General features: G+C 46.3%; 1 protein-coding gene across 2 annotated transcripts in view; it reads left to right on the top strand.

Moving 5' to 3' along the window:
• Window positions 1–14,521, top strand: part of PRPF18 (pre-mRNA processing factor 18) — a 101,830-nt gene that overhangs the window by 69,553 nt on the left and 17,756 nt on the right. For both annotated transcript variants that reach the window (XM_063448206.1, XM_063448205.1), the window contains one exon: window positions 129–200. In XM_063448206.1, the coding sequence (XP_063304276.1) occupies window positions 129–200 (72 nt within the window). The remainder of the gene's footprint in view (window positions 1–128; window positions 201–14,521) is intronic.

The following is a 14,521-nucleotide window of genomic DNA, read 5'->3' as shown; positions in this document are numbered from 1 at the left end:
CATTCAGAATATGCAGGTAATGTGCTTTGTAATCTTAAATGGACAATTTTATTGTTGTAATGTTTTTTTGGTTTTTTTCTTGTTATGCATTATTTTTTAACAGTTTGACCATATTTTTTTTCTCACAGAATCTTCCTGCTGACATCAAAGAATCCATGACGGATATAATCAAATTTGTGTTGCAAAGGGAATATGTGAAGGTAAAGTGTATTGAGATTAAATGTATAATTTCTGTATTCAGGGGTAGAATTCTAGGAAGTTAATCCCCATCTGTTGAATTTGCTAATCAGTGTCTGCACCCATTGTATTTAAGTAGATTAGATGCTGCCTTAAACTACAGTTGCTTTAGAGAATGTGTTATGTAATAATTTATATATTTTAGTTTCGTACGTCTCCCTGGTTAATTATTACAATAGCATAATCAGAGTGGACGTTTTCCCAAGTGGGCATTTTGCGAGCAAAAATATAGATGGGGAGGGTGGAGTTGCAGTTTGACTTGGAGAATAATACTGTCAACCAATTTTAATTTCAGTTAAAAATTAATTATTTTTGTGCATATAACCAAACATGTTTAAGCAATAAATTTGACAACTAGGCAAATGTTCTGATACATTTCTGAAACTACATTAGTTTTGACCAAATTCAAACAAACAAATATTTCTCAAACATGTTTGACATTTTTCAGCAGTTAATTTAAAAGAATATAGACCACATTCAAGTTTAAGACCGCTAACCCCCCCCCCTTCCTACCTTGCCGTATATGCATGCTGTTCACCTGGCCTGCTCACCTCCCTCTCGTCAGCACAACTTCCGGGTCCTTGATAGCACGCTTCTGGTCCCGGCATTCTCGCTGCTTTCCCGCCAGTCTTCATTCGCAGAGACGCTCGCAACTACAAACTAACAAACAGCAGGTAATCGGCGAGAATAGCCGCGTTCGGGCTATTTCCGACGTTCGACATTTTAACCCCATGTACATACGAATAACACGCATATGAGACCTGCAAACAGGTTTTAATTCGGCAGACTATTTCATTGCATCTTGAAGCGAATGAGTTGTTTTACTTTTTTCCGCAGAAGTTAAAACGTAATCATCATTAATAAACACATATCAGAAGGTGCCTGCATCAGCTTGGTATAAAGCCTTCAGAAGCTGTCTAATTCTTGCTATGTTAAGTTTTATTGTGGAAAACCCCACATAGATTGTGAGCTTGTTTTAGCATGCCCTTTACATATCCCCCTTTTTTTTTTTTTTTTTGCATCAATTCTGTAGATTATGTTGGCTCTATAATATTCAGGCTAGCTTGACCATTTACTAGCGTTCCCTTACCTGTTTGCAAGTGTACTTTTATTGAACTACTGTAGGCATTGCGGCAGCCCACTCAGGACCTGCAATATGTCTCTATCCTCTGTTATTCTGTCTGAACTGACGAGGTTAAGGGCATTGGCATTCATTTTCCTAAACTTGACAGTTGCAAAGAGAGTCTCATTTCCAGTATTGCAATGAAAGGGACGGACGGTCGGCTAAGTTTATTGCTCTTACCGAACAGTGAATTTATCTTATATTAAAGAGCTCTATCAACAATGCATTCTTGGCTAGTAATCACAAAGAAACACACCAAGAAAAAAAACAGTTTCTTTTATAGATGCAAGCTACAAATGTGCATTTTAAATGTAATGCTTTAAACATCGTGTTGTTGACCCTAATGTAAACAAATGTGTTAAAAATAACCAGTTTTCCTTTAGCACAGCTTATGAACTCATTTCATTATTCATTGTTCACATTGTTTTTTTCCCGTTTGGATTCGTTGAAGTTTTTCTATTTTCTCAATCATAAAGTTAGAAGCACACAGTGCTGGCTAGTTTTGAAGTAATTCGTATATGGGAAGCCCATACGGCTACTCTCACATTTCAGTTCCAAAGAATCCAAGCATGTCATTCGGCTAAATCAGCATTTACAAATTACAGGCACTGACACTGCCATCTATTGTCAAAAAAATTGATACACAGCATAAAGTCTAACTGTTAAACAACTGTTATTATAGGCGGATTACACTGGTGCAAGCAGGAGATGTACTTATGGCATGATACGTTAATTAAGTATAAAAATCTATTAATTACGTTTTAACCCCTTAAGGACACATGACGTGTGTGACATGTCATGATTCCCTTTTATTCCAGAAGTTTGGTCCTTAAGGGGTTAAAATTAATTCAGCGTTGGCTCTAGTCACATAGTGTCAAGTAGTCCTAATGTGAGAATTCAGGTCAAAACCATGTCACTTACCAACCTGTCCCGTTGTTTTCTTTCATACATGGTACATCAGTCTTCGGTACCACTTCAAGTAGGTATGCTAGCATCTACCGAATACACGATCTATACCTAATTAATATTAATTACGTCGCTATTTACTGCTGATTTCTCGCCTTGCCACGGCCTCACTCGACTACTCTTCATACGTTATCATCAACTTTCTATCTCACAGTAAACGTCCTGAACTTCTTTCAGTCCTTCACCATTTTCCCTCCATGAATACTATCACGCTTTAAGCACAATACTTTCAAGGAACGCCATATAGGGGCTCTACTAACAAACATACACTCGTTACACCTGCTATACCCAGTTTCTGTCCAGTATTCATCCAATGTATTGTAAAAAAAATCATGCATTACTGTTCCATCCGGCTAGGTTGAATGAATCTTTAACAACATTTTATTATTCTGGTAAAGGATATAATTTCCGGGGGGCGTGGCCTAGCAGCGGAGCGGAATGGCTGCCTAATCTCTGAGCTCCTCCGTGCTCGCCCTGCAAATCGCTAGAAAGCTGCCCCAAACGCGAATATGGGGAAACACACTAAGACTGGGGGTACCCCCAAACCATCGGGCACTCGCCCACCTGCAATCCAGGCGTCGGTCAGGCAATATATGACCCCACAGCCGGACCCATCAACCCAGGCCTCCGCTGAGGCCTTCCTGTACTCGGAGGCCTCATCCATGAGCCCGAACTCCCAGGTCGGCGAAGCGAGTGGAGAGACCACAGATCACCCACCAGCAGACTGGATGGCCCTGCTGAGAGCATTGCCCACCAAAGCCGACTTGACCCAAGCCACATCAGCCCTCCATGCCTCGATCCGGGCCGACCTCCAACTGATGAGAGCAGACATGCAAGGTATGGCAGACCGCATGGCACGGCTGGAAGAGGAACAAGACAACCTCACCGTGGCCCACACAACCACAGAGTCCACGCTTCACGGCCACACTGCCCACTTGCAAGCCATGGCTCGCCATGTCGAAGATCTCGACAACAGGGGCCGCAGAAACAACCTGCGGATCCGAGGCCTACCTGAAGGCGAAGAACCCTCGACCCGGCTCACTGACATACTTACCATCTTATTTAATGACCTCCTGGGCCGTCCTGCGGACACACCGATCGATTTTGTCCGAGCCCACAGGGCACTAAGACCCAGAGGCCCTGAAGGAGCGCCGCCGAGGGACGTAATATGCTGCCTAACTATTTTCTCCCTCAAAGAAGACATACTGCAGGCGGCTCGCAATGCGGGACCCATCACTCATGAGGATCACCCTATCCAAATATTCCCTGATCTTTGCCTGACTACTTTGGGCTACTGCAGGGCTCTGAAACCCCTCACTCGAGCCCTGACAGCACAGAAGGTGAGATATCGATGGACTTTCCCAACCGGCCTAACTGCTCACACTCCTAGCGGTCCCATGCCGGTACGCAACCAACAGGACCGACGGGATCTCGCTGTCGAGCTCCAGCTACCACCCTTAAACATGACATGGCCTGACCCGCTGGACTTCTACACTGGCCCACCCAGGCCGGCACGAGACGCCCCGCTGCCACAAAGAAGAACCAGATCCAGAATGGAGACGGCACGACCAGCCGGCAACCCACGTTGAGTTCCGCGGCTCCTGAGAGACTCTGAGACCCACCGATCACGGTATCTGCCTATAGACTATAATCTGATGTGGAGCTTGCCATAAGGTACCTCACTAACCATACCGAACTGCCAGACCCCCTCTTTTGTTTCACTTTTGGGCGGGGGGCTTGAAGGGGGGATTGGACAGCCCAGCGGCCTATGCTATGCTCCGACCACCACTCCGACAGGGGACATGCTCTTAGCCAGCCGAGCGGCCGTAAGGGGACTGACTCTGTCACACCACCAAACACGGGCCACAGAGACATGGAAACTCGATGCCACCGACACATCCTGAGAACACTAGTAACGAAGACATTGAGCCTTTGTCGGTGGGCCCGACATCTCCCTTTATGGAAGTGGATGGGAATATAGGATGAGGAAGGGAAGGCAGGAGGGGGACACAGCCACCACACACACACTTGCCGCCGGAGCTCAGGGCCACATCACGACACACCACCTAACTAGACGCGCCATGAAGCCCACACTCACACACGACTCATAAGGCCTGACGCCTGGTTCGCACGATGCACACAAATCTTAAGATACCCCACTCACAAGACCACAGATGACCTAGGGGCTAGAGTACTCTTTGGGCGGGGCGGGTAGGGGGACACTAGAGGGGCCTTCCACGTGGGAGTTTTTTGTCACCGCTACAGGTGACCCCACGGGGAAACACCCCGTCTTTTTCTCCCCCTTTTTTTTTTTGTTTCTTCTCTCTCTGAACCGGGACCCCGGAGAGGGACCGAGTACACCCGAGAGACATTTTGTAACTAATAGGCCACGTTCCCACTTGGCCGGGGTGTCCGGAAGAAAGGCAAGGGGACTCGACCGAACCGCTAGTACGGACGGGACCACTCCACCCCCGCCTACACCCGAGCCACTACTTTATATATTGTTGTTTATTGTTTGACTTGTGTTTATTTTATTTTGTCTCTACACCTACTCCTAGGCACTAAAAGTCCGGCTGCGGTGTCCGCGAGGGGACTCGGGAAGGGGCCTCATCAGGGATCGCCCGTCCAGGTAATACTCTCCCTCTACTCCCCTGAAACGCACCTCCGCCGAACCCACCCAACACTTGGGAAGTAACACAGCCCGTAGGCCCACCATTTATTTGTCCCTATTACCCCCGACAGGGAGGTCAACCGGAGTTACGCCATGCAGACCCCGAAACCACTGGCTAAGGCGGACATCAACATTATCTCTATTAATGCCAAAGGCCTTAACCAACCTGAAAAACGATCACAGGCGCTCCGCCACTTCCACAGCCAAAGAACCCACATAGTATTTCTACAGGAGACCCACTTTAAGGAGGGTCTGACACCTAGAATGACTGACAAAAGGTTTGCCCAATGCTACCTCAGCAACAACCCCATAGGGAAATCCAAAGGTACGGCCATCCTCCTTCATAAATCCCTACATTTTACACCTACAGCAACCTTGAAAGATGACTGGGGAAGATTTATATGCGTTAAGGGAACGATAGCCGACCGTACATACACGCTAGCCAACCTGTATGCTCCTAATACTGCTCAACACCGTTTCATGACTAAATCACTGAAAGCCATCATGGCCTTCACCGAAGGTTGTCTGATCATGGGGGGAGACCTTAATGTGGCCCTACAACCAAGCCTAGACACATCTGCGGGCACTTCGACGATACCCAGACATGTGTTAACTACTATCAACAAAACCCTTAGAGACCAACGCCTGACAGATTGCTGGAGGGCGACACACCCTGACGACAGAGACTTCACCTTTACTCCACTCCAAACAAGACATACTCCAGACTGGACTACTTTTTCATGCAACACTACTACCTGACAGATGTCAAGACGGTGACGATTGGAACCGCGACCTGGTCAGACCACGCACCACTCACCATGACGCTGACATCTCCCCTCTACAAACCGACGTGCAGCAACTGGCGACTGAACGAAGCCTTACTTAATGACCTAACAGTAACCACAGAATCCCGAACCAAACTTACTCAATACTTCACAGACAACGTTACCCCAGACGTGACACCCCTCTGTGTGTGGGAGGCCCACAAATGCGTTATACGAGGCTACTTCATAGCTAAGAGCGCAGCCATGAAAAAGGAAAAGGCTGCTAGAATGGCAACCATAATCGCGGATATACAGGTGGTGGAAGCCAGGCACAAACTAACACGACTCCAAAGCGATGGTGCCAAGATACTGACATTACGCAGGGAATTGGCATCCATCATGAACGCAAACCACCAAAGGGCACACCTTACCGTGGCTAGACCACCACCAGGGCAGACAGCTGGCTAACCCGCACCCACTAATTAGAGCGACCTTGATGGTTTGGCATAAAATGGGGACACCCTCCTCCCTCACCACACCCATCTCCCCACACCCATCTCCCCCTGACACACAATGACGCTTTCCCACCCGGATTAGACGCAGGCCCGTTCCAACAAATGCTAGGAAACTCGCTACCTAGACTCTGCCACGCTACCACTAACGGCACGATACGGACTCTTGAGTCCCTGTTGCCCGTGGAGAAACCAACGTTCATGATGCAGTTCAGATACAAACAACTATTAGCCTACCTACTAATAATCACCAGGGACGTCCACGCACACAGGCCACTCACAGACTTTGAAAGGCTCTGCCACGACCCAAGCCCACTGGCCAGGGGGCTGTCCACACTCTATGGCCTCCTCATGGACGCAAGGAGACTTCCCCCACCGAGCTTCATGAGTAAATGGGAAATAGACCTGGGAACCACACTCTCGCCAACCCAGTGGGAAAAGATCTGTACCCTTTCCCTTCACTGTGCAACATCCAGTGGTATACAAGAAACAGCTTATAAGGTACTATCCCGCTGGTACCGCACGCCACTGGTCACCCATTCCTACGACCCAACCGTCACCAACAACTGTTGGAGATGTGAGAGCTCTGGGCACTCTCTTCCACATCTGGTGGACATGCCCCTTGATACAACCCTACTGGGCAGCGATCCATACGATCATCACAAAGTTTTCCGACACTCCACCCCAACTGGACCCAGCAGCCTTCCTCCTACACCACACCTCCACCCGTAGCTCAACTTACAAAAAATCCCTAACGATCAGGATATTAAACACAGCCAAGAACCTAATTCCCTTATACTGGAAACAAAAAACCCCACCACCTGTGTCTGCCTGGTTTAAACGCATGGAAGAGCTCAGGGCGCTAGAGGAACTTATCTCACACGCAGAGGGGAGAGAACAGTCGTATATGACGACCTGGACACACTGGATACTGACTACGACGAAACCTGACTTCCAGACACTTATCACAGACTGAGTAGACATCAGTGAGAACACAGACTGAGTAGGCACCAGTGGGAACACAGTCCGAGAAGACGGGTAGAGGCGACAGGGAATGACCGCAAAGACAGCACACGTCATACATGGAGCCACCACATACAGAGACTAACGCGACAGACTTAGCCCTGACGGGGACAAGGGGCCACACAGACCCATTGGGCAGGGATGATACTTCCTCAAACGCTGAAGATTCCCCCCCCCTCCTTGTTTTCTCCCCTCCCCCCCCCACCCCTCTCCCCCTCCACCCCTCCCCCCCCTCACCGCCACCCCCCCTCCCCCCGGCCCGGGCGAGCTTGCGGGCCACGCAGCCGGACCAGGATACAGCGGACCACAGGAGTACCATTAAAGGCTTAACTTTACATGCTATGAGCTGGAAACCTGCGTGTTTCCCTACATTGGTGTACCGATACTCAAGACTCGCTAATACTGTACCTGATAATTTGTATGTGCCATTTACTGGAAACCTGCGTGTTTCACCGTACCACCTTTGAGACATTTACTTTTATTATTGTTCGAATGTATACTGTTGAAAACCTGAATAAAATTTAATTCACCAAAAGGATATAATTTCCCTGCTAAACCGCACCTTAATTTCAGGTTTGGATGGCATTCTACCAGTAGACAGTTACTGGTTCTTTATTGTCTCTCGTCTCTAACAGGTACAAACACATTTCGTTCACATTCGATAAACTGCCTCAACAAGGCCACGCATTTACACAGTGGGGTATTAGGGTACGGGGGCTTGATTCCCGCCTTGCCTCTACAGGCCACGGCTCTACTCGATAACACGTCATAAGTTTATTCAAACTCACTATCTGTAAACAATCATCCTGGTTCAACAAACCTTGCACATTTCACCTTCCACTTTCTGTCACATACAATCATGCTTTCACGGCACAACGCCTTCCTAAACCTCCTCGCAGGGATAAATAGTAGCTACCAGGGAAATATTCAGCACCCTCAGGACCTAAATCTACAATACTATCAGCTATGTATCTAAGAACTACACGGTGCTAAACGTAATTTCTCTCTCTCCTCTCCCTCCACAACAGCTCCTGTCCTCTTCTGTCTTCTTCCTTTCTCTCCCTTCCTTTTCTCTATTTCTAACAAGGGGCCGCAAGGCTCATTTCACAATCACGACTCGATACGCTACATACGTTACGTAACCCCTCATCAAGCCCCTGTCTAGGGTCAGAGAACTGGCTATCTAGGGTTAGGAGCTGGCCTTAGCTGTACAACGTAGCTGGTCCCGCAAGGCCAACACCCCAATCTCAACACAGAGATTTTCGCCCCTCGGCCCAAATCATAGTTAGAGCCTCGCATTCACCCACCTATCGGGTTTATAGTTAGGGCCTCACCTGACACGGCCACACGCTTTGGATCTTTTACTGTCACCGAGAGGCCGCCACCACACTAGTGGCTCGAGTCCCACGCCCAAATCATAGGTAGAGCCTCTTACCAGCCGCTTGGCAACTAGCAGGGCCTCACATGTCACGGGGTAGAGAGCTTTTCCCTTCGGCACTAGTTTTAGCCAGCCAGTTCTACATTTCTCAACCGTATTGTTATTAATTAGTTAATTGTTCTCGTGATTCTCTTTCAGTATGTCCCAAGAAGGCAACATCGGATAAGAACCATCCCCCCCTAGTGTCACCACCTACCGGACACTAAGAATTCTGTGTTTGGGACCAGCGCACAAGGGAAATTTCCGACATTATAGGAGACCTGAACTCCATTCTGGCTACGCTTCAGTCCTTCAATAATAGACTGTCTAACTTAGAGAACACCAGTCTGGCTCAGACAGGCCCGCCTCTCGTAGGGTCCATACACACTAACGCAAACGCGGGTCCATACACACTTACTAAAGCAATTTGTGTTGATTTCAACACAGGCTTATGTAGCTATACCAACTACAAATTGCTTCATGTATGCGCCAACTCCCAATCTTCTGTACAGATGAAACCACTATCATGGGTTGCAGAATTTACATAACTATTAGAGATTACTGACCAAGAGACACTCTATCTCGTACCTCACCCAACTGACAAACACTCGAGCATAATTCGCATTTCAATGTCCTCATTCAGTCGCCCGGCTATCAAGACTCGACAACAAGTTATCACCTAGCGTTATTCGCTTTCACTAAGAATACATACGACAGAGACGTGATATTCTTCCAGGTATCAGTAATACAACATCCACAAGCATACCGTTCAACTGTAGTCTATTATGCTACTTTTTGCCTCCTTTCATTCAAACCTTCATACAACACTATTACACTATACCAATCAGACATACAACACGTTCTGACAAGACTTTCAAACCATACCCCGTCCTCTTAAATGCTTACCACAAAGATATCAAGGTATAAGTAATCGGTTCATCACTTCACAATAACATACATACATGGATGGGAATTCCGGGCAGTATCAAACTCCCTAAACGGCATCCATACCACACAAACCGGTCTTAAACCTCTGCACCTTTAATCTGCCAAGGGTTCCGGAGCCCAGCAACTTCACGATCACAGCTAATCAGACTGGCAAATCATGTCTCCTCAAAGGAATTCAAGAAGGTACAGACACTACCGCATGTTACCCTAACCTTCAAACCAGACAATGAAGACACTTGCTCTACTAAATAATCCCCTAACTACTCCAAAAGACAGTCCTACATTCATACTCCCTGCATTAGGTTAGGTTGGGACCCTAAATCCTATTTAGGACATCGATTCAATTTAAGTACCACAGTCAGTAGTGGTACGCCGGTACACATAATAAATAAGATTCACTGGAAATCAGCTATGTTATACTGAAACATTCCACAACGGATAAAAAGGTAAGGCTAAAGAATCTTATGTGATAATTATATTGCTATAAGTGTGTTTTTCTTGCATTTCCTTTTGCCCCATTTTACAGGCCTACCCCTAGGTTCTGGCACACCACTCCGACTTAATTCCAATAACAAGGTTTTTAATAATTATTAAGGCCTTTTGGCCTGTAATTGTGGGAGGGGCGTATGACTCACCTTCTACCTACTTAAGGGACACCCCTTACCTGGCTCCATACCGTCCGAGGTCAGCGCTGCATCCTGAATCCACTTCCGGTTCACGGACGGCGCCATCTTGCTTTCGGGAAAACTCCGCGTTTCGTTGGTGTTAGCTGTGTCCAGGAACTCCTTTCAGGTCTTTCCTCCCGGCCAGCCACGCACAAAAACCCGGTCTTCATTGTTGATTGAGTCCTCAGGACTTCAAAAACGTAAGTCCGTCGCCCGGATCACTTCCCACGGCGTCGTGATTTTTCACGGCCTTACTTTACGGCCGCACGCTTTACGGCCAAGTCACAGGCGAATTAACCCTCTGGTTTCCGGAAACCTATGTACCGTGTATGTAGCAATCGTATGCATCCTTATTCAGTATTCACAGTATGTTACCATGTTTCTATTTATCCTTATCAAATTTTCTGTCAATTATCCTGGTAAATAAGCTTAATTATAGTCTTTTATTAAGTACCTCTGTATATATATTTTCATCTTGATACTTCATCTATTTTATACATACACAAACACACAAACACAGACTGTATTTTATATACATATGATGTTTAAAGCATATCCTCCCTATTTCATGTGTTATAAATTATACTTAAGTTAGGGCTCAAGATATATTATTAAATTGGGATATATTAGTATAACATCCTGTTATACAACAGTTATGGTTAGCCTACATTACGACTTCTTTTTTCTGTCATGCTCGTACAACATACCACGAGCTCAAGGACACGGTCCTATTTTCTAAGAGTATAATGGAGATATGATGTTATTACAACCATGTACATTACGATTACATGGCACTAACTATTCAGGCCATTTCTTATCATACTCATACGAAATACCACGAGTATATAAGAACACGGTCCTACCTTCCAGGGTTTCGGGTTGAATCACACGCATTGGTTCAACCACTCATACGTCACAACATTTTCTGCATAGATTGTCATTTCACATAATTTCACATGGCATTTACAAACTCAGGCCTTTTCTTGACACACTCAGACGACGTAACACGAGTATTCAAGAACACGGCATATACGTTTCACAAGACTTTCGGTTTTGAATCACACGTTCTGGTTCATACATTCATACGTCACTTTACAGCAACATTTATGATTCTGCATATTGTGATTTTCACATTAAAAAGTCCCTTACATTCCCAGATCAGTTTAGTGACATGCATATCATCTGATCACCTTCCATATATACACATTACACGGCCAATCCCCTGCTGCCAGGTATCGGACTCAGCGTAACGCTTGTCACCAAGCATGGGCAGTCATGTCACTATCCTACTCATAGACTTTTACACCTCCCACACATACTGCTAGAAGCCCTAATCCCAGCCTATACAGATTACAATGGTCTCACGGGATCCATTCTCACTCTATCCCTTTTTAGGTTTATCCAGGTTTTCATACCTGTCGATTCTTAAAACTTTATACATACTACCAGGTACGTAAGCCTGCTCACGTTGTAGTTCACATACGTTTCATTCTTCTAGGCCATAGAGTACTCGCAAGTTAGGGGTATAGGCCCAAATAGGTATCTCCCTTCTTGGCATTTCTGCCTATCGTTTAGTGGTCCGCGAGGCCAACACCCCGCCTCAACGTTTCGGAGGCAAACGCCATCGGGCCACACGTGAGTTAGCCGCCTCGCAATATTTATAGAGAGGGCCTCACCTGTCACTCCCTCCCCCTGTTTTCTTTTACTATCACCGAGAGGCCTACGATTCCTGCCACTACGACGGGTGGCCTCAATAACCCCTCGCGCCAACTCATAGACAGAGCCTCTCATAGCCACTTGGCAACTAGCAGGGCCTCACCTGTCACCAAAGAACAAGATTAATGGTTTCGCTTTACCCGGCATAATTAGCCTGCCAGTACATCCCCTAGGATTTTTCCAAAGTGTCTGGCGCATTCTCACAGTACGGGACAAGGTCCAACTGGAGCAAGATTGATACAGTTATTTTCTGCAGACACTTTGCAGGTCTGAGAACACCGGCCCGTGCATACTGCTCCTCCATGGCCATACTGCCAATTTTTGTCCTACCACTGCAAACGAACCTACTACCTCACAGGGCACTGGTTCCGCTGGTTCAGCAGAGGAAATGCCCAAAGATAAACTGGGTCGTCCTATCAAGTTTTTGGGGAAATCCCAAATATGTAATAATTTCAATGTCTGTGCATGTAATTACAGTGGATGTAGGTTATTGCATATATGTTCAAACATGCTTTAGAGCACAGGCGAAAACTATGTGTCCGAATAAAATGTACCCTAAGCAATACTTAACGGATATAAACATTTCTGTACTCACGGCATTACTGTCACAACATCCATCTAGACATCTGGTAGACTTCATCATCACTGTTCTATCACAAGGATTCCATACTGGTCTAATACACATGCCTACAGAAATCATTGAATGCCTTAATTTGCAATCTGCCCAACAAAACTCTACAGCGGTTAGCACACTTATTGCCAATGAAGTGGCAGAGGGCTTCTTATTAGGACCCTTTCAGTCCCCTCCTTTTTCCACATGGAGGACAAATCCCATTGGTATTGTCACAGGGAAATCTTCCCACAAACAAAGACTTATCATCGATCTGTCTGCACCTCACACCTCTGCCACACCGAGTCTGAACTCCCTTATCCCCTCTGAGGAATTTTCTCTTCACTACTCCACCATAGATCACGCTATTACGGCTATCATGCAGGCAGGTGTCGGAGCACGGCTCAGCAAGACTGACATAACACATGCTTTCAAATTATTGCCTATCCACCCTACACTATGGCACCTGCATGGCATTAAGTGGGCCGGGCACTACTACTTTTTCTCACGTTTAACGTTTGGTTCAAAAGTAGTCCGGCCATTTTCGACGTATTCGCCGAAACACTATGCTGGTTATTGTTAAATGTAGCCAGATGCCCTACAGTTATACACTACTGGATGATTTCTTACTGATCAAAGAGAATATTTCTCCACCCAGTAGCCTCATAGAAACCATCAGTCTTTTTAAACAGGTGGGCGTCCCAGTTTCCCCCACCAAAACCGAAGGACCAGATACAGTTATCACTTTCCTAGGAATCATACTAGACTCAGTCACAGCCAGCAAGCCAGCAAGCCAGCCTGCCACACACCAAGATAGAGAACATTCTTACCAACATCAACCTTTACTTACACCTCGGTACTTGCAACCGCAAGAATTACAATCTCTACTTGGGTCACTAAATTTTGCCATGCGCATTATACCCCAAGGCCGGGCTTTCATCTCACGACTCCTAAACATGTTCCCACTGTTTAGCATGATGCACACAGGTTACCCCTGGATACCCAGGCCACGGCAGACCTACTTATGTGGAGAAACTTTTAACCACCTGGAATGGGAAGCATGTTCCCCCCTGAATTGTCTGACTCTTCACCTACCATCTGGTCAGACGCGGGTCTACCACAGGTTTCGCAGTAATTTACGGGAATGAATGGCTTTGGGGTAGTTGGCCTCCAGAGGTTCAGGACCTGGAGAGTTTTTCAACTACTTCAGCTCTATTTGAGATATATCCCATTGTGGCAGCTGCCGTGACATGGGGGCATCTATGGGCAGGTTCATCAGTACGTTGCTACTCAGACAACCAAGCAACGTACCACATCATAAACAAAGGTCGATCCAAATCACTGACCATTATGAGGTTCTTGAGGAAACTTACCTGGCTGGCCGCGTGTCACAATTTCTTCTTGTTTTGTGTGCATGTCCCAGGTGTATGCAACACGGCTGCTGACCATTTGTCTCGTTTCATTTACAGGCTTTTCGACAAATACTTCCGTCAGCTGCACGCACAGCCACGACCACTCCACCTTTCCACCAACTAGTCATGGACTAGACGCTATAATGCAACATAGCAGGACATTGTCACAATTAGCGCTATCCGCCAATACCCGGAAGACCTATGACAGGGCTTTCCTTCTATTCAAAAGATTTCTGTCATCACACAATATCGCACAACCTTTCATTATGACATCATTGTTGGGTTTTGCTTCCTTTTTGCCACCTCAAACTCAAATTATCATACAACACAATCAAGCTATATCTAACAGGCATACAACATCACATGTTAACATTACAACCAAACAACACAAGTTTCATGTCCTCCTACCAGATCAAAAATATCCTTAGGGGTATTCAGAGATCCGAACCCCCACGTA

This window comes from Pelobates fuscus, chromosome 3 (genome assembly GCF_036172605.1).
Source record: "Pelobates fuscus isolate aPelFus1 chromosome 3, aPelFus1.pri, whole genome shotgun sequence".
NCBI classification, from domain to species: Eukaryota; Metazoa; Chordata; class Amphibia; order Anura; family Pelobatidae; genus Pelobates; species Pelobates fuscus.
This window is presented reverse-complemented; position numbering and strand designations above follow the sequence as displayed.